This window comes from Periophthalmus magnuspinnatus, chromosome 13 (assembly GCF_009829125.3).
Source record: "Periophthalmus magnuspinnatus isolate fPerMag1 chromosome 13, fPerMag1.2.pri, whole genome shotgun sequence".
In the NCBI taxonomy this organism is placed as follows: Eukaryota; Metazoa; Chordata; class Actinopteri; order Gobiiformes; family Gobiidae; genus Periophthalmus; species Periophthalmus magnuspinnatus.
Genome location: NC_047138.1, coordinates 17254440 through 17282093, shown reverse-complemented (window position 1 = coordinate 17282093; position 27654 = coordinate 17254440). Strand labels below are relative to the sequence as shown.

The 27654-nt window shown below is 38.4% G+C and overlaps 1 protein-coding gene across 4 annotated transcripts in view; it reads right to left on the bottom strand.

Moving 5' to 3' along the window:
• The window catches only part of fndc3a (fibronectin type III domain containing 3A), a 64371-nt gene that overhangs the window by 15282 nt on the left and 21435 nt on the right, over positions 1 to 27654 (bottom strand). For all 4 annotated transcript variants that reach the window (XM_033976976.2, XM_055226055.1, XM_033976975.2 and 1 more), the window contains exons 4-14: positions 12170 to 12246; positions 11756 to 12002; positions 9272 to 9568; positions 9005 to 9063; positions 8747 to 8913; positions 7602 to 7661; positions 7380 to 7518; positions 4431 to 4484; positions 4225 to 4349; positions 3654 to 3828; positions 2552 to 2638 (exon numbers count right to left, since the gene is read on the bottom strand). In XM_033976976.2, the coding sequence (XP_033832867.1) occupies positions 2552 to 2638; positions 3654 to 3828; positions 4225 to 4349; positions 4431 to 4484; positions 7380 to 7518; positions 7602 to 7661; positions 8747 to 8913; positions 9005 to 9063; positions 9272 to 9568; positions 11756 to 12002; positions 12170 to 12246 (1487 nt within the window). The remainder of the gene's footprint in view (positions 1 to 2551; positions 2639 to 3653; positions 3829 to 4224; positions 4350 to 4430; positions 4485 to 7379; positions 7519 to 7601; positions 7662 to 8746; positions 8914 to 9004; positions 9064 to 9271; positions 9569 to 11755; positions 12003 to 12169; positions 12247 to 27654) is intronic.

Genomic DNA, 27654 nt, shown 5'->3' with positions numbered 1-27654 from the left:
TACAAAGTTAAACCCATTCATTCTCCATGGAGATAGATATGTTTTATGCCATACTGTGGAATATTATAGCCAAAAGAAAAACATTTCCATGGAAACAAGTAGGAGGAAGCCCAAGTAAGAGTTGTGGAAATGTAAGCCCACGTTTTATTGTTGTTTTTGTTCAGTGCTATAAAAATAAAAAGTTACATGCTGCACATACATTAGTTTGCTATGTTGGAGAATAGGAGGTTAAGTGCCTTAACCACAGAGCAACTGATAACATTTGACACACACTAATGCAGATAAACCTTTTCGCATTACAAAACACTGCAGCTATTTCATCTTTATTCTCTCTTCCTTACCAATATAAAAATATAGACAGCTCTTATCATTGTGCCAAATATCTATGCGGCAGAGTCGATGCAATACAAAACTCTATGAAATTACTACTGCTTGATGATCCAGCTAGAGCTAGACTTACAGCAATAAACACCAGCCAATAGGACAAAACAATAGTAATACTCCCAAAAGCTGTGGGGACATCAGTGTCACAGTAGTGTTCATCATCAGGCAGACATGTTCTGAAGAGCACTGCTCTCTGCACAGCTGGACAATCACAGACTACCAGGCGGCTCTTATTAGGATATATGGAGCTTTACTGGCTAATATAATATACATTAATTTCTAGATTATGCAAAAAGGACATTTAGAAGTGCTATTTTCTTAAGCAAAATAAACAGTATACCTGCTGTTGTCAAAGGCTAACGTAGGGTATCACTGTTTTGCAATTCACAAACAAGTTAAGGGCCTGTACCTGATTTCAAACCATGAGTCAGGAACAGGGTTGTCAAAAGTATCAAAAATCAGATAATAATAGATACTAAAATTAGTACCAGAACTAGATAATAATTTGAACAAGTATCAATACTGAAAAGCCACATTAACAGGACAGAAATAAGCCTTTCCTGAATAGCTTTAGAATGATGACCACAGATTACCATGGACCACTATGGAACCTACCTGGACAACTGTGGGATTACACAGTCATAAGGCCCTAAATAACAATGTGTCTGATAGGACAAAAAAGCTTCTGTATTAGTTATTGCCTGAGAAAATGCTATGTAAAATGGATAGGCTTGATTTGTCTTGTTCTGAAAAGCCATTGTCTCAACAATGTTCTATAAAGCTCAGATAATCCATTCTGTAAGAAAATATTAGCAGCTAATATCCATGTAATCCTGTTCCTTCTCAGTCTGAAGACATTTGTGCTACTGAAAAAACAAAAACAGAGAAAGGCAAATTTATGTTCTAGCAACTGAATAAGGTTAACACATCTAATATTGACTAAGCATGTGTTATCAGGGGACTTAATCAGGGGAAACGTGTTTTAAGAAACAGCATATGTGTCACGTAGCTACAAGATAAATAGTTCCACATTTTTAAGTCTGAAAAAAGGGTCTAACTCCTTTAAAGGAACTATATGCCAGATTTTGATCTTAAATTTCATAAACATGACATATCTGTTTCCCCAGATAGGAGATAATCATGTTCAAATAAAATATTACTTTTACTGACAACAATTATAATGCTGATTTATTCTTAATAAAAGTAAAACTTTGGTCCTGATGTTCTATTGATTTATGTTACAATATAATTAGTTTCTTGGTTCACAAGATGATTATCCAATCAGAAAACAGAATGGGTCTGAAGTGAGTCTCTCATTTGGGTTACCAGTTTCAATGGTGAAATCCAATGGGTTTAAACCTTAACCCTATAGCGTTGGATCCTATCGTCGGCGATAGCGCGTGGATGCGGACTTTCCAGCAGCGTAACTCTGCAACCAGTCGTGCTCTCATGTAAATTCAAACAGCGTCTCAAAGCGGAGGCACGGGGCTATTTAAATATTTTTCCGTCAGTTATGGTAATCTGCCTCTGTTGCTCCGCGAAGGTGACGAATGAGAGCGCGGGTGCTGCGGGGATTTTCCCAGTCATTTATTCGATGCGTAAAAAAAAAATACGGATGAAAGTGTAAAATAGAAGCAGATGTGTAAAAAAATGCAGTAAATTCTGATACTTCCTTTAATATGATTTTTATGGCTAACAAAAATATAAAAGTCTAGGTGACCTATACTGGCCCATAGTGTGCTCAGTCCTTAAAGGGTTAAAGGAGTCTCTCTGATCTAAATCATCACTACCTAAACCCTAGCACCTGCAGCCAATCCTGAATCAGTGTTCGTGCAGCCTCTGCAAGTCTATGCAGGTTTAAACACAGTAAGAGCTCCGTAAATAATAAATAGGTAAACTGGCAATTAATCTATGCATTTCTTTACATTTCCAAGCCAAAACATATCGCTCTTGCAGCAGTGAGAAAACCATATTAAAAGGCGAGTTCACACATTTGATGCTGTTGCTGGCAGTCATCATGTCACAGCTGCTCAGGCCCTTCACAGCCTCCTCTGAACGAGTGCGTCATGGGGACCTGCTGGTGCCTGAAGGCTATCCCCTCTCTGCAGTGCCTCCTGTCAAATGTGTCATGTAATGTTCCCAGATGACCCTGTGTGAGTGGGCTTACCCGAAACTTGTACTTGGTGCTGCGGTGGAGGTTTCTGACAGTGCAGGACAGTTCGTCGCCATCATAGCTCGGCTGGAATCCATAGCCCTGAGATACACACAAGAGATCATGAGTGACAACGCTACACACAGTGACAACGCTACACACAGTGACAACGCTACACACAGTGACAACGCTACACACAGTGACAACGCTACAGAGTGAGCAGAGAAGAAATGAGATAAATCATGTTTTAAGAGAATGGCTTTGGCCGCTTTAGAAGTGAAAAAGATTTATGTGTCTGTTCTTGGAAAGACTATTTTCATTTACTCTGTGGTCAAAGAGGAATATTCTATATCACTTTACAATTTTGATATAATTTTTATATTTAAAACATGAACAAAGACTTAATAATTAACAAATTGTTTATTAAGAATGTTTCAGGCTTAAAGCTCCATTATGTAACTTTTTAGCAAAAAAAAAAAAATACACAAAAATAAAAACTTTTTTTTCCCATTTAGTTTTTTTTATTGCACTGAAAAACTTAAAGCATACACCCTAAATTTGAGTGGGCTTGCGTAATTTGAGTGGGCTTGCGTTTCCACAAACCTGACTATTGGAGGGCCTCCTCCAGCTTGTTTCCATGGAAATCTTGTTCCTTTTGCTATAATATTCCACATTATGGAATAGAGTGTATCCATCTCTATGGACAATGTTCTGAAGTATGGTTTCTGTTTCCATAGAATCATACAAGTGATGTGCCAACTCCAGAAAATTACAGTGTTGCTTTAATTAATACTGTTTATTCTCTTTGTTCATGCTTAATTGACGCTAACTAAGCTGTAGTTATTATGAAGTGGTATCATATTCAAATTCATTGTTAACTAAAAATGCTTATAACCTTGTCTCATTTTACTTTATTCAGATAATAAATTGCATATTAACATATATTGTGCAGCCCTTACAGTAAAATGCATTCTTTAGCCCAACCACTGATACTTAAGGATGTACCATACAAGTACTTCAACTGTTCACGGTCAACAATTCTGTACACTTCTCAAACTGAAATCACACTTTACAAGACAATGCATTAAAGAAATTAAAAAAAAAATATACAACATACCGAGCCCTCTTCATCCATCTCCAGAATGAAGTAGATGTCATCCTCTTTGGGGGAGCTCTGGGGCCGCTGCCACTTGAGACAGAGCCATGTGACCCCTGCCTTCTCCAGCTCCGGAGGGAGGGGCGGCAGCGGCACACTGCACGAGGTGAACAGGTCCACGGCCTCACTGTACTCACTGAGGACAAGGAAGGGAGGGGGAGAGGGAGGGCGAGGGAGAGAGTGATGGGATAAAAAGATGGAAAAGGGTTTAGGTTTAGAGGAAGAGAGGGATGGGGAGATGGAGAGAAAAAGACAAGATAGAGAAAGAGAAATGGAGATGGGATGGATAGATGGAAAAGACAAAAAGCAAGAGAGGGGGACGGGATAGAGGGTAAAAGGCAGGAGAGAAAGAAAGGCAGAGAGTGATTGGATGAGTAGACAGAAAAGTGGAAAAGGCAGGATAAAGAGAGAGAAATACAGTAAAAGAAAGAGATGGGAAACGAGGAAAAGACAGGAAAGAGAGCCACATATATGTGAGAGGGAAAGAGACAAGAACAGACAGCAGAGAGCGTGCAGTTGTAAAGAGCCCTACCTGACGCCCATGTCGTTTTTGGCGGCCAGGCGGAAGGAGTATCTGGAGGCTGGAGAGAGCTTGGTGACTCTGTACTGCTTCTGTGGGCCGTAATAGCACTGCTCAAACGTTCCACTGCCTTTACCCTTTAATGGACAAGTTCAACAGCTCAAATGGACTGAATAACTGCCAAGAGCATTTTGAAGTGAAGGAGACCCTTACTATACCTCGTCCCACTGAAGAATGTAGTTTTGAATTTTGGAACCGTTGTCACATGGAGCCTGCGGATACAGAGATATATTTATTACAGACAGCATATGTCACATTGCTCGATTCTGTACATTGTACAAAACATAAATACATTTGAAATAAAGTTTAAAGGACATATATTTGTACTATTATTAGGCTTTAAACTAGAGATCAACTGATACAGATTTTTTTCATGACTGATGCCGATACCAGTCATTTAGAATGTGGAGAAACCAATTGCTGATGAGTTCTGCTGATATTTTGGGGCCAATATGTAGGGTTGATTTGATTATTTTCGCAATGTTATGTACCGGTATGTTTAATTGATGACAAACACCTACAGTACCAAAAACCTTCAAGACAGCTGTGTAGTCACATTTTGAGCAGTTATCCATTTACATTTAAATATTCAAATAAAGCTTTGTGTGTAATCTTAACCTCCTGAGATCCGAGCTCTTGCATGACAGGCTTTATTAATTTCTCTTTGTTATTTGGGCTGACTGGGACCTGATGAGTCTAAATACAAAGAATTATCTTTTTACATTATGTAGTTTCTGAGAAAAAAATATGCAAATCAAATGTCCTCATATGTGGACATTTTACTCATTTTGATAAAACATTTAAATAATGATTTGCAAAAATGAAAACAGCAACATTTGAACATCCTGAATCTAAAAACAAAATGAGAAACAACAATTGTGCCTCTTGGAACAATGTGTCTCATGTGAAGAGCTGCTGACAGGAGCAGGAAGAAAAACAAAAAAAAATTAAATAAAATATTCTAAAAATTCTAAACTGTTAAAAACGAATATATATAATATATTTACATTGTTGCTGTTATTGTATGCTGTTATTCTTCATCATCTAATAATTTGCACTGTGGTCTAGACAAACCAAAAACGTGTTGTCCACATATGAGGACGCCAGGTCTCAGGAGGTCAGTCAAAACAAAATATCAGCCTGTTCTGAAGATTTAAGGCTGATACGCTAAAAAGTGCAAATATCAGCCCGATATACTGGCCAATCCATATATCACTCTATCTCTTATATTTAATTATTTGGTGCACTCTAATAAACATTCAACAAGTAAATGTGCCCGATTTCGCTTATTTGAGTTAGTTTTCATGGGTAGTCTCTCGGCCAGAACATGAATTTGAGCATATTTGCTTTAGCATTTAATGTTTTTGGACTTAAAAATATGTGCATGTTTAACGAAAACACATCATTTTACATCAGTTATGATCCCCCTACTAGGATTGGGTGTTAGCATGTCATCTGCTGTCAGCTGTGGGAATAAACCATGGCGTAAAACTAGCCATCTAGACAAAATGCAGCTGTAATGAATGCAATTTGACAACAAATGCCCAGAACAAGTCTGGCGATAAAGGATTTCTACCTGCTACGTAGCAAAATGTAACTCCAGGTATATTTTTGATGAAGGGCTGTTATGATGTGATTTAAAGTGCCAAAAAGTCCATTTTGCATAATGTGTGTCCTATAAATGAGTTTCCTTAAGTAAAACGCAAAAGCTTCCGCCTCAAAAAACCCCCCCAAAAAACCCACAAAGTGCTAGCAGTGCATTTATGGGGCTTTTATGGTGCCAGGAGAAAAAGTCCGTATTTGGGAAGTTTTAGGCACTATTTTTCCTTAAATTTAAACAACTCTGATATATTTGTCCTTTGGTGCAATTTAGATTTTTTGGAGGGCAGCATCAACATTCAAACCCACCTCAATACGGGAATTGTAGAAAGCCCAACCCATTTAACAAAAAGTAATGAATCACAAATTTGATGTTGTTAAACCAGAGAATATGTGCTGTGTGTAGTTGTGACAGAACCAAGGTTATGGACAGAACTGTGCTGTATCACTCCTCTCTCAGTTATTCATTTATTATTTTGAGTTGAAGGATGTCTGGGGAACGCAAGTGACGAAATCAACTGTTACACCTTTATTTAAGCGTACACGTCAGAAACAGATGCCCCACCTGCTCTAATGATTCAAGTAACTTTTGATTAAGTTTGACAGTTGAAAATAACTGTAATTAAATATACACTGCCAGTCAAAAGTTTGGAGACACCTACTCATTCATTTAATTTAATTTTTTCTTTATGGTACTACTTTCTATGAAGAAAAGATGTACAGAAATATGTAATCCAACTGAATGTGTTTTATATTTTAGATTAAATGTCCTTGCTCTGCAAACTCTTGGCCTTCTCTCAATAAGCGTCATTAAGTCACCTGAAATGGTTTTCACTTCACAGATGTGCCTCTTCAGGTTCATTAGTGGAATACAGTGAACAAAGCAAAGAGTAAAGTCTATTTTGAAGAATTTAAACACATTCCATATGTAATGTAAATAGTCATGAAATATAGAAAAAACAACATACATGAGTGGCAGTGTATATTGCACTTCACAATTTATTGTGAAGTGCCTATTGACGTTAAACAGGGTGTATTTTACCTCTATGAGGTATTAACTGCGAACACATAACATTGTATTGTTTCTGAAAATGCTACATTCTCTGAAAACAATGTATTAACATGTTTTATAAGTTTCACTTTCGTTTTTGCTCTCTGTGTTAAGTCACTCTCCGTTCAGAGTGCTATCACAACACAATCAGCATGCGTCACGCTAATGAAACTACTGCACATCGCGTCAGGTTTGTCACATTGTTGTGTACAGTTTTGCATCATGCTTTTGTATATTTATGGAGAATTGTCATGTGTGAACATGGTTGAAGTAGGCTTGTGGGCAGAGCGTTGCACAGAATTTTTCAAACAAAGCAACCTAAATGCAGTGGGGGCCACTTTGGTTTAAGTTTAGTGTAGTAGAGATGCAGCTGATGCATTGGTCTATTGGCTGGTTTATGGAGCATTTCCCTTGGCCCTGTTCCTTAGTAGCTCCATCACTGTCAGCAGTACTCTACCTTCCACTGCAGCACCAGAGTGTTCTTGGTCCCGCTGGCTTTTCTCGGAGGGTTGGGGGCATCGGGTTTGCAGGTTAACGTGGTGAAGCTGGCGGCCTCTGACACACTTCCATGTAAACAGTTACAAATGGCCTGGACCCTGAGGAGGTAAAGGGAAAAAGGCCATTACAATACAATCTTCTATTTAGGAATACAAAGAGAGAAAGAGGAAAGTGGGACAACCTCACGTGATAATCTGTTGCTGGTCGAAGGTCTTCTAAAGTTGCACTTAGTTCTTCGCCACTGCATCAAGGGAGGGCATTTAGTTAGTATAAAAACAGTTAAACAAAGCTTATAAGTAAGGCTGTGGCTAACAATTCTGTAGTCAATTTGTAGTATTGTCATTTTGTATTTGTTGTATATATCACATTGAGAGATTTTAAACACATTAGCAACTAGATAATGGTTGAAATATGGTGACTGAGGGCTTCTAGATAGAAGATTAAAAAAAATCAATGATGCATACATATTCTCTGATTTTGGAATGCTTCTGACTTTCTTATAAAAAGGTCTTTTTGTACGTGTTCAGATAACAATCAGCCCCTATTTATTAGTAGGTTAGTAATAGGTTAAACTTGTGTGAATCATGAGTTTAATCTGCCTTTTCACATGTAAATATCAAAAAATACCAAACCATCTGCCAGCTCACTAACTTCTCCTTTCTGCTTTTGTCCTATATAAAACCAGTGGCCCTTCAAATGATTTTATTATTAATTGTCTACTTTGAAAGTCTGGAAAAAGCAAGCAAACATTTTTAAAACAAATGTTCTCAAATAATAATTTCACCAGATGATTTGTCTTTTTTTCCAAAAAACTAAAAACAGATCAAATTGTGCAATCAATTATTTTCCATTATTTTTTATTTTTAAAACAAGAGGTTTCAATTATTCAATAAAGGCTTTCTTATTTAATAACAGGTTATAAAAATACTTGCCAGTGAAGCCAGAATAGAGAGTGTCAGCTAAAGGCACAGGGCAACAGGCACATAGCTCATGATGGCTGTTCTTAATATTAGGGTTTTCAAAAGTATTGAAAATCAGATACTAAAACTAGTATTGAAACTAGATACTCTAGATACAAAAAAGTCACATTCACAGGACAGAATAGCTACTGAATAGCTTTAGGATGATCTTCAGGTATATGTGGTTTTATACTTGTTCTGATGTAGCTCAATGACAGAGGGATTACACAGATATAAGGTAAAAAGCTAACATGAAAGAGAAAATTGTCTAAAGAGAGTGTTTTATTATCATCATGATCAAATCAATATTGAGACTCAAGTCTATTCCTTAGTATCAAAATTTTAGTATCATAGCAACACTACTTACCAGTATACAGTCTTGTACTTCCCGTCCTTTCCGCTGACAGAGATGGACACTTCATAACTGAGGGCATCGGGGAGACTGGGCTGCTCCTCTGCGTTATCGTTCTCACCCTCTGCTTTTGTGGGGGCGCTCCAGCTCACCACTGCTCCTCTGGCCTGAATGTCAGACACCTGGACACAAGGTTAGGGTTAGGATTAGGACTAGGACTATGGGTTTGGTCTTCCTAAACTAAACATTAAATAAGCAGACCTAATTACTCACTGTTGGTTTACAGATGGTATTTAAAAGAGCCAGCAGAGCCTTAGCCTCTTCATCCAGCTCTGTGGAGTTGAAACATATGGAGCACATTAAGCACAGTAGAGCTGGGCAATATGAAGAAAAGTTGTTTTTTTTTAATCAAATTTATTGATGAAATATTTGATGAAATTTTGATTTGTCTGAAAAAAAAATACTTTTAATATATCGCTGAATATAAACAACACAGATTCATCAATTAAAATCGATAAACTGGTATTCCTATGTGCATACCTCCCAAATCTCCATTTTTGCCTGGGCCTATCTGTGTCTCCGTGCTGCCCACCGCATGGCTGGCCTCTCCCTGCTCGGGCTCAGCTGGCTTCCCGCTAAGCCCATTGTGGAGGTCTGGCGTGGAGGGGCTGCTGCAGCTCTTGTGGGGCGACGAAGGGGGGCTGTCCTTCACTGGCTGCCCCCCTCCTCCCTGACGGTCTTTGAGTTTCTTCTGAAGTCGCTCATAAGTTTTACTGGTTCTGTCGTCTCGGTGGACGAAGGGCGGCCGGCCGTGTTGTGTGTGGGAATCTGCAGAGACTAGGTAAGAAAGGAATACAAATCTTAGTGCTTTGGGAGTGAGAAGAAGTGAATGTGTAAGTTGCAATGTGTGGTTGTCAAAAATATCACAAATCTGATACTAATCACTACTAAAATTAATATCAAAACTAGATACTCATTTGAGGGTATCGATACTAAGGCAAGGCAAGTTTATTTGTGTGGGACAATTCGTACACTAAGTAATTCAAACTGCTTTACAGAGAAGACATTAAAATCACAATACAACATAAAAAAACAATATATATAATAAATCAATAAAATAATCACAATCACAAATAAAACCTTTCAATCATATTCAGAGCTAAACAGAACTTGGATTTAAACATTGTCAAAGTAGAGGCCTGTCTCAGATCTTCAAGAAGACTCTAACAGGTTTTAACTGCATAAAACTGAAACACTGGGCACCAGCAGGAGGCCGATCCCTGAAATCCTCAGAGTGTGAGATGGTTCATATGGCACTAACATGTCAGAGATGTACTTTGGTGCTAGGGCATGGAGAGACTTGTACACAAGCAGAGCTGCTTTAAAGTCTATTCTCTGAGCCACAGGAGCCAGTGCAGAGACCTGAGCACAGGACTTATGTGCTCATACTTCCTGATTCTAGTCAGGACTTGAGCAGCAGCATTCTGGATGTACTGCAGCTGTGTTAAGGCTCGTTTGGCCAGGGAGCAGGCCGTTATAGTAGTCTAACCTACTGGAGACAAATGCATGAATAAGTCTCTCCAAGTCTGGTTTTGACACTATACTAAAAAAAGTTACATTCGCAGGACAGAAATGAACCTTTCCTGAATCTTTAGAATGATCTTCAGTTGTATCAGAACAAGTATAAGACCACATAGACCAGTATACGCCCATGGACCACTATGGAACCTACCTGGACCACTGAGGTATTACATAGACAAGGCCACATGATAATATAAAAGAAAGTACTATTATTTAATATTGAAAATGCTATCCATCTATCTGTTGTCTTAATAGTGTTTTTAATTATCATCGTGGTATTGGAATCAGTATTGAGTTTATTCCTTTGTATCGATATGAAGTTTGAAATTATAGCATGGTGACAACACTATTACAATGATGGCATTTACACAGGGGTTATCTATAGCTTTTATTTGATGGGGTTTTTGCACTTTACATCATTACTATGCAGTCTTAGAAGCTTCAACTAAATATTGTTTCTTTTGACAATGACAATAAAGTTTTGAATCTTGAAAATATATAGAATAGAATATATACAGAATAGTTACTTTACATTTCAGTCTTTGACAAACTAATACAGGAGATTTTGCGGAGGAAATGATGGTACTTAAAAAATTACAGCCTCTGCGATTTGCTAATTGTGTCCACTCAAATTATGATTTTGATTCAATGATTAACCTTGCAGCCCTAATATCACATACATAACAAGGGCACTGGGAACTTGAGAATTCCAGTGCAAAAAAGATAACTCCAGGTGCTACGTTGTTCATAAATATTCTTTATGTAATGATTAGACTGGGACTCACCCTGTATTGATTTACAAGAGAAATTACTTGGTCAGCTCAAAAAGTCTCATGTCTCATAAGTAGACAGTTTCAATATATGCATATTAATCCCACGTTTTTGTTTTTTTTGTTTTGTTTTTTTATCGTTTTGGGGTCATACTTAACGTGCATATGACAAAGTAGACTATTCATTTCATTAAACATAATTAACATACTTGTATTTCAATTCTGAATAAAAATCTTGCCTAGTTTTTTTTAATAGTTTACCATTTACTTCCTGGTTGGATACAGGCAGCAGATATGACAGATATGACATATGTAACATACGTAGGGGGTAATTCCATAATCATTACTTAGCAACCATAATGCTAACAACAGCTGTAACTTATCTAAATTGCACAATAGATATGATTAGACTAATAAAAATATATGACAACACCTTAAGTTTGTTAAATGAGTGTTTAAACTGCCAGGAAAATGTGCATTGTGTGTAAATAAAATAATAAATAAATAATAATAAAATAAATAAATATTGACCAGCGGTACGACCCACCAAACCAAGTCAAAATAAGAAAAACATGAAAACCTGTTTGATGCACTTTAATGTTATACTACTTAGTGCTGTTAACAGTAATAGTATGCATAGATTTTAGGACACAGACATATTTTCTAAACTTACCCTGCTCTGAGTAGATGTGAGCTGGATTGTACTGGGAGATGTACTGGGAGCTCATGTCCCCCACCCCACCGGCCATGCCCGTGTACAGGTGTGGAGGGGGGGGCATCATAGCAGGGTGGGGGATGAAGGCAGGCAGGTGGGTGTGGGGAGGGGGAGGAGCATGGTGCAGGGGGGAAGGGCCCCCGGGGTGGAACTCTGGCTGCTGAGGTAAGACCAGGACCCGCCGCACCCCGTTTTCTTCTATGATCTGTAGGAACACAAGGAAAGGAGGGTGATTAAAGCAATGTATTGGATGAGAAAACAACATTATACCATAGATATTATCATTTTTATATTTCATCCTTTGAATCCACAGCATACTTTAGTGTCTGCATTTGTAAGCTTGCCAGAAGGGGCATTAAGAGTACAGCTTACTTGTGAAACATATCCAGGAGGCACATAGATTGGAGGCACTGAACCATTTGGAGACATCATGGGAACCTGAGCAGGACCTGTGGAACACAAACATGAAAAGTGTTTGCTTTAGATGTTAGAGCTAACAAACGTAGCCTAATACATTATTACTGACAGTTATAGTTCAGCCATTGCCTTTATTAAGTTAGGATTGCCACAGAAATTATGTTGGGTGGTATGAACAAATAGCCACACATGGAAACAGACTAGTTAAGAACCTTATACTGCATTGAGCAGAGAGAGAGAAAGAGAGAGGGGAGGGGGGAAGAGAGGAGGGCTGCACCAACTTTTCACATTCACAGATTTCTCCTGTTACAAAACTCAGACAAACTCTGCGGCCTCTGTGCCAACACAAGAGCTCGCGACCACCAGCGTCCACACAGACCCTTCAATCATAGTGTCAGGGCTTACGTCAGCAGTCCGAGGAGCCATGCATACAGGGGCAGGGCTAATGACAGACTGAGCATAAGCCCCACCCCCTTAGGTGTTGACGAGGTAGACAGCACAGCAGCATATTGATACATGGTTGGCTGAGGCTATAATAAGCCCATGCACTGGGAGTGATGCCTCTGAAACCAAGACCAAATCTGCACTACACATGTTCAAGGTGTCAGCTCACAGCACTGCTATTTCTGTTTATGTGACACAATATTTAACTCATAAAAACACTTGTGAAGGAAGCTCTTTAGTAACACTATTATGACTAGTATAAATGAGTTCGATCTATCATTTAATTTATTTTTAACCTGCAAATATATACATAATTCTTTACATTATGTTGCCAATTTTAAGGGTTAATTTCTCTATAATCTAGGGTTGTCAAAAATATTGAAAAAAATCACATACTAATCAATTCTAAAACTAATATCAAAACTAGAGACTCATTTGAGCTAGTATCGATGCTGGGGAAAAAAACAAAAAAAACAAAACACAACATATACAATTTTTGTGTCATTTTGAACTTTATCAGAACCTTTATCAGAACCTCATGTTAAGATAAAGAAAGTACCATATTTTCCGATGCTATAATTCGCACTTTTTTTTTAAATAGTTTGGCTGGGGGTGTGACTTATACTCAGATGCAATTTATATGTGAAATTCTTAAAACATATAATTTCACATTTTGTTATTGTCACACTGACAACTGCTCGAGGGCACTCTAGGTTTGTTTACCAATATGGCAGCCACGCAGAAGCGGTGCTTCATCTACTTCCGGAGCAGGCGGAGTTGTTCAAAAGCTACAAGGAGGATGAAGAATTCAATGGATTTAGTGATATGGAGTAAGATCGAGACTTAACTTGTTAGCTTGTTTTTTTATTCTTTCGTTATCTGATTAACTGTTAATATCTTACATTAACGTACCAGACACATATTCAGTTCGCTGTCTATGCTTCATGTACGTGTGAATGTATGTGTTATGTAACGGTTGATTATACATGTTACAGTTCACTTCTTTGACCAATAGGTGGCGCTGGTGTGTTTGCAATACCTTTGCAATTTTCTTTTATACATTTCATATTTAATTTCCCCTTATTTATTTCCCTTTACCCTGTTAAGTTTATCATAAATCTAGTTTAAGGTCATGGAAACTACTTCCTGTCTTCCGGTTCAGCTTTTCTTTTTTTTTTCTTTTTTTTTTTGACAGAGAACTATTTAAGAAACAGCTTAAAAGTAAAATATAAAGGTTTTGGTTTACCAGTTTGTTTACCAACAGGTCAAAGTGGTATGTATATATTCCATGTCCGGCATATGTTATGTTAGCGTGACACCAGACACGTATTCAATTCATTGTCTATGTGTTACATTAGCGTACTGTACTGCTATTCAGCCTGTTCTCCATTTTATTGTTATTATTATAACTTGCCTTTAAAGATAAAATGTCTGTTCTTGGTTTCAGATTTTGTAAAATAAGTTTCCCCAAAAAATCTGACTTATAGTCCAGTGCGAATTATTTATGTTTTTTTCTTTATTATGCAATTTTTCGCTGGTACGACTTATACACCGGAGTGATGTCTAGTCCAGAAAATATGGTATTATTATTTTGTGTATGAAAATTACTTTCCATTACTAAAAAGGAAGTACGTTTTATCTTCATACGTTATCGGTATCACGCAGTATTGAGGGAATTCCTTAGTATGAAAAACAAGATCGAAATTTTCATAACACTGCTACAATCTTGCAGTATTGGTACCATTTTCTTGCAAATACATTAAGAAAAATCAGAAGTAGTGGAATGGGGAAAAAAAGGCAAATTCATCCCCTGGTTTTATTTACCACAAAAAGGCCAAAGTTCTTTCAAGTCTTTCTGAGTGGCTCAAAGTGAGTCATCTCCCGACCCGAGAACACAAGCTATTAGAGGTATAACGGAGAAGGCTGGGAGAGCTCAGCCTGACTGAACACACTGGTCACACTGGTTCAATCCTTATTGATTTCAGATTACAGTATCATTTGAGTGGGAGTCCAGGGAGCGTGCTGGGAACTGCTTTTTGTCTCTCTCTTAATAACTGATGTTTATGCTGCATGAAGCTAGGCTAACACCTGTGTGAGCACTCATTTAGGCAACGCCAGTCACTGCGCTGTCGGCTGAGTAATAGCCCATCTGATGAATCACATTACATATCCAATTTGGAGTCCAATTAGAAATAAAAGGCTTCGAATGGAACAGGGAGGGAGGAAGCGTGAGGGAGGTACCTGCTCCTGTCGGAGGGAAAGAAGAATGGGGAGGAGGAACACCTACTCTTTTACATCAGACTGACGCACGAGTGCTGACAGAAATCTGATAGAAAAGGCCACGTCCCCCCTCCCCCCATGTCCACTGGAGCATTGGTTGTGCTGACGTGGCCGTGGAGTGCCAGCCTTCCACAGGAAAAAGGGCCATGGGTAAAAACAACATGAGTCCACCTCCTCAAAAAGCACCAGGCTACCACTGAGCTCAGAATAGCAGCAAACAAGCGCCCGCTCAGGCAGTGTAAACAGGGGAGCCGGCTGCGCTTTGGTAACACCTTCATCTCCGCTCAACATCACACAAGCAATCTTCACGTCCCAGGCTCCGGGGGCAGGCTGACAGGATCAACTGTCACAGCGGGCAGGGATGTGGGGGGCTACAAGCTACAGCAGAGAGGGAGGACCAGTGATCAGGCTGGGCCAAAGAGTCAAGGACACTAAACACAGATGTGGGGAGGAAAAATATTAGAGAAGGCACAAAATATACACACATTCAAAATGAAGTCATCCAGTTGCAATATTTTGCCAGGGTTCAAGGTTTCTCTAGTGCACTGGGCAATATGAGCTCTTATTGCAGATTTAAACCTTTGGGCTGTCACTAGAATAGAAAAGTGGGAATGTCTGTCTCTTCTCTACACAGCTCAACAAACAATCATTTCTACAATACTGCAAGCTTCCCTAGCAGTATCACACTAAAAGTTGTTCTTTGAAGTTGAGTGATATTACTACCATGAGATATGGACATTGTTACACATCTATCAGCACCAAACCAGCCTACTAGACACTGTATCTAGGCCTGTAACAATAGCAAATTTTGAAACACGATATATTGCTCGAGAGAGATATAAACGATCATACTGAAACTACTTTATCCAACTGACTCAATAACAATAATGCAAGATAATCTCAGTAAACCATTTTTAAATAGGCTATCATTGCAGCCATGAGCTGCACCAAAACAAATAACAGAATGGACCAATAATTAGCCATACAAGTCAGTGATTCAACCTGCTACAGCTCAGACCTTATCACATTACAAGTATAAAAAATCTTCCCATTTTGTAAAGAAATCTTACACACAATAAATATTGACGCCAAGATATATAGTTCTAGCTATCATGTACTGAACGATACATCGATATAGTGATTATCATGACAGGCCTATGCATCCTATTTTTTCCCCATTTGAGCAAGATTTGTCTGGTGCCAGTACAGATATATTGCATTAGCAGTTCTTGAGGTCTAATTATGAAGCATTAATGTCAGGTTATCAGGAAGTGTGTGTTAGCATGCCAATTGTTCTTGCTAGCTTTACAGTCAGGGAAAACTCGACACTTGTCTCAGAGTTGTGCACAGTGCTTATAAACTGAAATAATTTATAACGTGAATAAGTAGGAAATGAAGAATAATTCTAGACCACTGCAAAAGGTTTAAAATTAATTAGTTCTGTTTTATTTTATGTTTTTAAGGCAGTAAATGGAAGTGAACATAGTTTTTCCCATATATTTGAAGCCTGTTAAGTTGGGCATGCTCAGAGCAGCAGAGTGGTGGTTATTACTTGTGAGCTTTAAATGTGCTCTCTGAAGCACCATGATCACCCGGAAGCCTGTGAAAACGACACAGCCCTGATTATTAATTAGCGCTAATAAATAGTCTCCATTACACAAATAAACGAGGGGATGGCCGGCGCATCATGCCTGCAGGAGCTGGCAGTGGGTAAGAAATGCAACCAAGCAAGGTGCAAAATGTCAATATACCTTGAACCTGTAAGGCTGGGTTAATAATTTAACTGCAGAGATTGAGATTTATTACTAATTGTCATTGATATGGCTGGGTCTTTTTCTTCAGGTGGCCCACAGCCAATGCTCTGTAAAACATGTGGTTTGGAGCATGGTTCAGACTTTGGGGCAAGATATGTGACTATTTCTATGTATTTGAGCAAAATTTGTGTTGCCCCAGTACAGAAAAGCAGCTCTTGAGGTCAAAATAAGTCAGCTGTGTGCAGTCTACTTCTATTTTTAAAGTATTTAATTGTCCGATAATCAGGAAGTGCGCATTAGCATGCCGAGTGCAAAACTCTGAGTGCTTTTTACAACTGCCAGAGACCAGTGCACTCATTGCGGATGTCTGAAATGCATAAGGTAAGCAAAGAAGAACTTTAGACCACTACAGACTGTTTAAAATTAACAGTTTTTCACATTTTAAGACCAGGTAAAGCACACAATTGTATAGTTTATGCTCTAGAAATTAATATTGAAAGCCACTGTGTTTGGTTTTAATAAGACAAAATACAGTTGAAGGGGAAAGTTAGATTGACCAAGATGACCGACAAGTTTACATTTTTTTCCTTCCTATCACCCACGCCGTGGAACAGATTTCGAAAGTAATCTTAAATTAATAGTATGGTGCAGCTTTTTTTACAGTGAAAGGTCAAATTTGAATAATAGTGAGAAGAACGTTCTACAGAAGCCAATATCTAAAGACAAAATGCATGTTGCAGGACAGTAGTTGTTGAGGTTTACACAAAACCACAGGACCCACATTACCACAGTTACCATGGTGCTTTGGTGAGTGAAACCTTACACCTTTGCCTGGCTATGATTGGACAGTCACTCACTCACAGGGTGAACCCTTCTCATCCATAAGGCCTGACTGGCAGTGTGCCTGTCAACTAATGGAGATAATTACAGTATGTAAAAGTGGAATTGACACACATTCATAAGGAGTCATGGAAGGAAGGGATGTCTAAGCCTTAAGGCTGTTCAGATATATTGCCTATATAGATGAGAAAAGTGGCTTGCATCCAGGTTTTTAGTGGTTAAAGGAGCTAAGGATGAATGATATTTAAACAATTCTAGGTTAATATCAATATTCAATATCGATATTTTTTCCACTACCCCATTTTCAGTGTGCACTTTTTGAAAACATAAATGAGTTAAAATTTGGCTGTATGTCTACACAAATATACAACAAAATCTTTATATCCCAGTTAAATACATGTTATTGGCCAAAGCATCAGGCCAAATATCAGATATCAGTATCATCTCAAAAAAAAAAAAAAAAAAAATGTAAATTTAAATCCATAATCTGCCCATCCCTAAAATGAGCAGACATATTCTGAACAGAAGGGAACTGTATTGTTGATTACAAAATTTTTGTAATAGCTAGCATTTTTAAGCACGATGCAGTGCTGTGAAAAAGTATTTGCCCCCTTACCGATTTCTTACTTTTTCTGCACCTTTGTCACTCTTAGCCCCTTCAGATCAAGCAATCTTAAATATCAGGCAAAGATAACTCAAGTAAATACAAAATGCAGTTTTAAGTCCTGATTTTATTTATTGAGGGAAAAGAGCCATCTGAACCTACATGGCCCATGTGAAAAAGTAATTGCCACCTAAATCTAATAATTGGTTGAACCACCCTTAGCAGCAACAACTGCAGTCAAGCATTTGCAATAACTGACTCTTTTGGGTTTTTTTTTAAGCCATTCAGAAGAGGACTTGCTGGTGTGCTTTGGATCATTGTTCTGCTGCAGAATCCAAGTGTGCTTCAGCTTGAGGTCATGAACTGCTGGCCGGACATTCTCCTTCAGGATTTGAGAGCAGAGTTCATGGTTTCTTCAATAAGAGCAAATTGTCCATGTTCTGAAGCAACAAAGCAGCCCCAAACCATGACACTACCACCACCATGTTTCACTTTTGGCATGATGTTCTTTTTGCCAAATGATGTGTTCATTTTACGCTAGATGTAATGGGATGCACTACTTCCAAAAAGTTCAACTTTTGTTTCATCAGTGTACAGAATATTTTTCCAAAAGCTTTGGGGATCAAGATGTTTTTTGGCAAAAGTGAGATGAGTCTTTATGTTCTTCTTTGTCAGCAGTGGCTTTCGCCTTGGAACTTTGTCAAGCATGCCATTTTTGCCTAGTCTTTTTCTTACGGTCCAGTCATGAACACTGACCTTTACTGAGGCAAGTGAGGCCTGCATTTGTTTAGATGTTGTTGTGGGTTCCTTTGTGATCACTTGGGGTAGTTTCTGTAGTCCGGCCACTCCTGGCAAGGTTCACCACTGTACGATGCTTTCTCCATTTGTGGATAATGCCTCACACCATGGTTCGCTGGAGTCCCAAAGATTTAGAAATGGTTCTGTATCCTTTTCCAGACTGAGACATATCAATTACTTTTCTTCTTACCTGTTCCTGAATTTCTCTGGATTGCAGTATGATGTCTTGGCTTCAATATGGCCTACTTCATCTTGTCAGACAGGTTCTATTTAAGTGTTCTCTTGATTTGAAAGGTCTGGCAGCAATCGGGCCTCAGTGTGGCTATGAAGTTGAACTCAGCTTTCCACAATAATATCACCGTTACCTCATCATTTAACAAGGGGGCAATTACTTTTTCACACAGGATCATGTAGGTTTGGATAGTATTTTTCTCTTAACAAATAAAATCATCACAGAAAAACAGCATTTTATGTTTACTTGGGTTATCTTTGTTTTTATTTGTTTTTCATAATCTGAAACAGTTTAGTGACACACATGAAAAAAGTAAGAAATCAGGAGGGGGGCAAATACTTTTTCACAGCACTGCATATCGCTACAGAGAAATGGATTGAAGGATGAGAACGTTATTTATTTTATTCTACTCTCTACAGCTAAAATCTTACATTATTACATAAAAATGGCAAAAAGAAATTGATATTCCAAAGAAAATGTACACACAATAAATACTGAGTCTCAAAATATATTGTTCCAGCATTCAGATACTGAACAATATGTCAATATAGTATTTATTGTGGCAGTCTTAGTAATAGCACAGAGTAATATTTTCATTAAATCACTAAGTGCACATCCTTACCTGAAGATTAAGGAAGAAGAACAGTGATAATAGTGATAATGAAGAGCACTACAAGTACTCCAAATACATTCATGCCAATTAGGGCTAGAAGATTAATCACAATTTGAATGGACGCAATTAGCAAATCGCAAAGAGTACAAATTTTCAAGTACTACCATTTCCTCTTCCATCTTATTCTGCATAAACACTGTAAATTCTGTAGTTTAGATCTGTGTAATACTCTGAACGTAATTCTTTGTCAGTTTGCCTTTCTTTTTGTGAACTTGAACATAATCCTATTAAACACATTGGAAATCTAATCGCAAAGCTAGTTAGAAAAGTTACAATGAGATATTTTCCCAAATCTTTCAGTCCTAATGTCAATGCAGTCCTGACAGAATTGTAATGCATTATCAAGTTCACATAATCTTCAAACCAGCTTTCAGCAAAGTCATGAATTGCCCCCAAAAATCAGATCTATTAGAGTTTTAAGAGATTTAAGTCCAGATCATAATGAAAATAATGCCAACACAAGTGCCGGGCAAAAGGGCGTCAGCAAGTGAAAGACTGAATGCTCTTGCTTCATGCATGTTTTCCATCCTCCCCTGATGCTAAGTTGCTAACGCAGTAAAGGGAGTGAGTCACTAGCCCAGTCACTGCTGAAGGAGCTGCTGGTGAGGACGTGCCCATCAGGGAGCTCATACTGGTGCAGCATATACATGTCCTTGTGGTGAGGAGGGGGAGGAGGGGGAAGAGGGCAGTTTCGAATCCTGTGCACATGTGGCTGAGGTAGGCTCCAATTACATGAGTCATGTGTGGGGACAAGGCGACACAACCATAATGGATGTCATCGAGTGCTGTAACGTGTTGTGTCAATAGTTAATAACATCACAGGATACGTGTTTAGCCCTTCTATGTTCAATATGATTAAACATGATTTATAACCTACTCTCCTATTTTCAATGGTTAAAGTTGTCATTTCCATGGCAACAAAGGTCTTCTGTTGGAGGTAAGTGATCAAAATGAAAAAGCCAGATCTAGTTATGCAAGTCATTTCTAATGAAATCAAATGTTATGAAATATGAATGTCAACTTGCAAATGGTTAAATGTATGAGTGTCTCTAAACTTTAACAAAACTGTATATTTAATACAGTATGTAATTTGTGTAATTACACCTTTGACACCAGATAAAAGCGCAGAGTAGTGCATCAATTGTAGGGCCTCTGGGGAGACAACTGCATGAAGTTATCGATCACAAACCCGAAAAAAAGAAGCAAATGCTAAGTGTGAATTGCACCCCCCTATGGGTTGTTGTGAATACTAGTGATTAGAAATCAGCCGATATGTGTGTGTGCGTTTTTTTGTTTTTGTTTTTTTTTTAACAATCCTGAGCAGTCAATAAGCTTTCCTGACATTTTTGGGCCAATATATCGTGCCGATTTTGATTATTTTCCTCAAATTATGCCATTTAAATTTACTACAAACTGATCCACAGCCCTTTTTTTTAAACCACAAACCTTTTCAGAATGTGAGCTACTTTTAAAATGATTGTGTCTGAAAGATCTACCACCTAATACAAAAATGTTAAACATATATTTATTTGTAAATATATTATGAATTCTTACATGTACAATGCATTTTGATGTACCTTGCACAACGTCATGAGATAATACTGCACAACACAATTGAACTTCTTACATGTTCATAATTACTTGAATGATGATTACTGCTCTGATGACTTGCACTGAATGGAATCAGTGAGGGATGCATAGTTCGGGCAGTAGCTTCTGACAGCCAGGAGTAAAATTGCATTTTTCGTTTGAAAGCGATAACAGAGCTAATCATGTTGATTACGGTTTTGTCTTTTTTTTATAGCCATAAAAATCATGTTAAACGAAGTATCAGAATTTACTGCATCTTTTCACACAACTACTTCTATTTTACACATCCGTCCATATTTTTTCTTTTACGCATCGAATAAATGACTGGGAAAATCCCCGCAGCGCCCGCGCTCTCATTTGTCACCTTCGTGGGACAACAGAGGCAGATTACCGTAATGATGGTAAAATATTTAGATAGCCCTGTGCCTTTGCTTTGAGACGCCGTTTGAATTTACATGAGAGCACGACTATTTTAGAGTTACGCTGCTGGAAAGTCCGCAACCGCACTCTATCGGTGACCAAAACAAAATATCAGTCTGTGCTGTATATTGGGCCTGATAGCCAATATGCTATCGGCCCGATATATCGTCTATCTCTATTAGTGATATGCCAAAACATTTGAGAGAGCTAGTCACAAGTTAGAATTAAATATCAATTGAAAAGTTATAAATATTTAACATGAGGGATTTATTTTAGAATAACTTGCCTGACACTTTCTCGACTGATGACACAGCACACACCGTGTTGGCAGCACTGTGCAAGGATCACGTCCCAGAAGTTCCCTTCAGGGCTGCAAACTGGGTCGTAGTGAAAAGGATGACAGTTTAACTGCACACCTGCTGCCCTGTTCTCTTGTTTTATTTGCTAGAAGCCGACTATATCAAATATAGTAGCTTACTATATAATATACTCAATGTGTGGAGTAATGATTTATGGGTTTGGATGTGTCACATGTAAGGTTAGGCCAGTGCAAGTCAACAGGGGATTAGGGGCCATGGGTTCCTCCTAAAGCAAGACTGTACCTCAGAGGCACCCTTAGGAAGGAGATATGTGTCACAGTTATGGCAGCTCAGATGAAGACAAGTGACACTGTTTTGACCGGTCGGACAGTTTATAACCACCATATTTAAAAAGGGCCATAGCCTATAGCAAGTACAAACAAATAAACCTACACTGTGTCAGAATGCCAGGTTAACGCAGGAAAGGACTGCAAGATTAATCGCAATTTAACCGAAATTGCAATTTGGATGGACGCAATTAGCAAATCACAAAGCAATTTTTAAGTACATATTTTCCTACATTTCTTCAGAGGCATAAAGCAAAACAAGGGAGCTTTTAGGATCAGCCATGGAGCGCAGAGCAAACGGCCTAACAGGATATGAGGAAGAGCGATGGACAAAGCAATCAAATCAGGTCCACGGTCTTAATAGTGAGAGTCTTCATTAGTCAGGATTATCAGGTGAACCGTCAGGGCATGTCACTGATACGAGACATACCAGAGACAGATTTACAGTGATATAGTGTAAATGCCGTACATACACACATTCACAAACCGTGTTCTCAAACATACTATTGACCTTGTGTTTTGAAAACAATGCTTTCTGAGACCAAGAAACAGATTGGAGTTTAAAATAAGTACAGTTTTAGTATTGATAGGTATTAGAATATCTAGACCAGTGTTTCTCAAACTGTCATGTGTACCACTAACAGTACATGCATTCATCTGCAATTCAAACATTTCTTGGATTTAGAATCAATTTAATCCACATTTCTGTCCTCATTTGGGCAGGTCCATGTTTAGAACTACTACCTACTACTATCAAGTATTTTAGACCTGTTTTAGACCTAGAACACACCCAATTTAGAGCTGTTACTGAGAAGGCCAAGTATTTCCTTAAAAAAAACAAAAAAAACAAAAAAAAACTGAAGCAGGTTTCCCATTTCATTACACTGTTACTACCCTGGGAGGAGGACAGATACAGTGTCAAGGCAGCACAAAGCTTTTCTCAATTAAACCAGCTCTTTAAATGCAATTTTCTAAAAGCTGTCCATTCACCTCCCTCACACCTGTGCAAAGACTTTGTAACACAATGGCCGAGTGGCTGGCAGTCTGGGTTTGACTTCCTGTGCAGAGCTTGCATGTTCTTTCTGTGTCTAGGTGGGTTTTTTTCATAGACTACACTGGTCAACACAACATTTATTGTCTAAGATTTTTTAGCTGATTTAGGATAATTTTGATGTGCTGAATCCAAAAATCACATTGGTTTTGCTCAATCAGATCAACGTTCTGAACTAAGCTACATATTTGTTTTTGGACGGTTTTGTTTACATGTATGAGTATTTTCACGTCATATGATGCCAAATTCTGTTATATTTCTCACTATAAACAAATTCTGAAGATTTTGCATGTGCCAACTTATGACTAATTGTTTTTTTTTATATTACAAGTGAATGAAATGGCTTCGACTAGAAGATCTTGCAAAAATAAGCCTGACATATTCTGCTACATCTGCGGTGAATACACCAATGTTCCTAACAGGAATCAAGTCACAAGTTTCATAAAGCGTGCTTACCATGCTTATTTTGGTATTAAACTTGGTGACCAAGATGAAGCTTGGGCGCCACACATTGCATGCAAGTCATGCACCGAGTATCTGCGTCAGTGGACTAAAGGCAAGAAGAGTTGTCTGAAGTTTGGAATTCCCATGGTTTGGAGGGAGCCGACATCAATAGCTACTTCTGGGCTATTGATGTGACTGGGATCAACATAAAGAACCGAAGCAGCCTCAAGTATCCTGACCGTGAATCAGCACGTTGTCCTGTAGCTCACTGTAATGAAATTCCAGTACCTGTGTTTGTAGAAGTTCCTGACATCAGTGACAAAGATTCCTCCAGTGTGGTTTTAATGATGATGCTCCACATCCTTTTCCCCAAAAGGAGCTAAATGTTCAGGTTTCCTGAGAATCTGGGATCACTGAGTGATGAGCAGGTGGAGAGATTCCATCAGGACATAAAAGAGATGGAGACCAGGTAGCAGGGACGCTGGGATGCAGTCATGATGGCTGATTACTGTTGGACTCTGAAGAGAGACATCCCTGCTGCTGAGCATTCAAGGGGTTCATAAAAACAGAAGTTCATGTCCTGAATTTTGCACAATAACGTAACGTTCCAATTTACATGTACTTACCTTTATCAATTAACATAACGTAACATTTAATTAATACATTCTGTTAGAAAACTATTTTTTATCTCCTAAAACATTTTTTGGATGAGAAATATTAAAGAAAATCAACTGATAATTTCACAAAATTGCAATCAATTTAGTCAGAAGATCGGATTTTTCCAAATCAAATTAGCATAAAAACCTGACCTCACTGAGAAAAATGGATATCATTTTTGGATTCAGCGGTGCAAAATGGTCCTAATTCAGTTGAAAAAACACAGACAACTTTCAAAAATGTTTTTTTTGTAACCCAGTGCTATATATCTAAATGGACATAGGCCTGCTCGCCTCTGTGTTCCAAATAGAAAGCAAGCATTGGCGCAAAGTGGTTCCTTTGACATTAAAATGGATGCCTCTCTCTAACTGCTGCTGTCAGACCTTTCATTTTGACCTTAAAATATTTATATTAACCAGCTTGACATGATATTGGTGTTTTTATTTTGCCCTTTAAACATTGAACATTAACAACAGAACAATCAGGTGCCTTCTTTCCTCGAAGTTGTTCCTGTTAGAGTTAGCAACAGGGTGATTGACAGCCTTGTTGCTAGGCCGCCGCTCCTACCAAACCAGAAGTGCGAGCAGGAGTGTGTACCTTCAACAACCTCACTCCTGATTGGCTCTTAGGTTGGTATGATACACACAGTCAGAAATCCAAATATGGGCCCTGGTAGCAGATCAGCCAAGACAACTGCTATCCTTAATTGGCTTCATTTGATTGCAACGCTATGGGTGACGTCACGTTGCCTCCGTCCACTTCTATTATAGTCTATGGGTTTCCCTGGGCATTCTGGTTCCCTCCATCAGTCTCCTCCAGTCTTTGTAGTCCTGACTCAAGATCTTTAGATGGGTCCCCGGGCGCTGTGCTGCAGTCACTCACAGTTTCTGACAAGTTGCTCCAGTGACATTGAAGGATGGGTCAAATGCAATATCCTCACTGGATTCAATTTTGTATTTAATCAAATTCCAATACATTGTTACGAGATTTTTCCTCAACCAGATCCGAATTCTCTGAGCTGTCTATACATACACCTCCTCTAGTTCATCATATTAGACAGCAAACAGATGTTAAAACTCCTAAATGTGACTGCAAATCAAAAGAGAAAGGGAGCTAGTGTGCTACAGAAAGTCAAACAATAGCTGTTATTTACTGCAGCTACATGGAGCGGAGTAGACTACATTTTGAAGTTTATGAGCCAAATTAAGTCTAGTCGCAAACTGCATAAACTCATTATAAAAAGATTGTAAAAAGTTACCATCTTGGCTTACTTCCTCAAACTGTACGTTCAATTAAACCAGATTGTTTCATTGTAGCACGATCCAAAAGTATAGAGAATTCTGTTTTTTGCTGCAGTGCTAAAATAGTTACAAATTTGTGATCATGACAGGACTAGTTTGACAGCTTTTTAAGAGAGTCTACTCCTATTAAACCAAGTGTCATGTGCCAACATAGGGCAATTACGCACATCCAGCTGCTAAAAATAAATGATTAAAAAACCTTACTGAAGTAGGTCTTAAAAATACATGTAAACCAGCCGCAAATGTGTGCCAGTCTGTCTATGCAGGTACGATGTGAGGTTAAAGGGGGAAGTATAAAGCACAGCACACTCCCAGGTAAAGAACAGAGCCAGCCCATTCACGCATACACACACACACACACACACACACTCTTCCTCCTGATGCACTGCGAGCGGTGAGTCATCTCTCCATTCACGTCAGAGAGATGAGTGCACCGTGTGACAGGCCAGTTAGTAGCAGTCGCACTGATCTATGTGGCACCTCTCCTCTTTGTTTCCCCTCTGATGGAGACACTGTGCATGCACGCTACCTATTAGCAGCTTTACTCAGCTCCTAATGTGGAACGGCCAGAGAGGGGCTGCATGTCTGTGCTCAAGGGATGGGCCATATGGGAGAAAATCCATCACTTATGAATTTCAATTATTTTTTTCCAAATTAAAATGCATTTTATATGGCTTTTAGGGTTGTTAGAAGTATCAGAAACTAATCGCTATTAATACTAGTACTGAAAGTAGATACTCATTTGAGCAGGTATCGATACTAAAATGTTTTGATTACTTTGTATTGTGATTTTAATGTCTTTCTTATTCTGTACAGCACTTTAAATTACTTTGTGTACAAATTGTGCTATACAAATAAACTTGCTTTGCCTAAAAAAGACACATTCAATCAGTATTGAACTCAAGTGGCTTTTAATATTAAGCTTGATAAATGAAATTGGAAAATGGCACTGAAAAAGTCAGCATTGTGTGACTCCAACAGAATGGTTTAAATATTTATTCCTCCAAATCCTTCCAAACCAAATACTCTTACCGATACATTATTGGCTGATTATACTGATTCAAAATGTCCAAAGCTGATCATTGTGATGTGCAATCAATTTGATCACAAGAGTTCATTTAAGATTTGATTAAGCATCCTTGTACAGTGTGGTTTTGGTCAAACACAAATCTGAAGAGAATTACAAAGAGCAACAACGAAACCGATCTATAAAGACGCTCTATGCAACTTTCTCATGGGGGATGCGGCACTTGCTTTTCTCCATGAAGATGTGTTTGCGTCCTACAGCATGGCATTAAACTAATCTATTAAACTATCTTGCATTTAATCAATTCTAAGTGTTTTATTGGTCAAAAATACCCTGAGAGACAGACAGGTTTCAAGCCATACTGTGGAACATTCCATACAAAGCAATAGCATCGCCATTGAGACAAGCTTCACCAGAAGAGTTACGTAGTGCATCTTTAAGTGTGGCGCCTCGTAGATTTTCTTCAACTGTGGGCTGCTCACAGACTGGTGTCACAGTCAGACTTCATTGTTGCTGTCACAAAGCCAGCACACGCATTCTATTGAGGAAACAAATGCCTTCAAATAAGAGCGCTACAATCCTAAAACATTGCCTGGCCAAGACTTTCTCATCCAAAGTACACTTTGAGTTCTTCAGTTAGCATTTATCTTTAAGACTTTTGGAATTCATTTTAAAACAG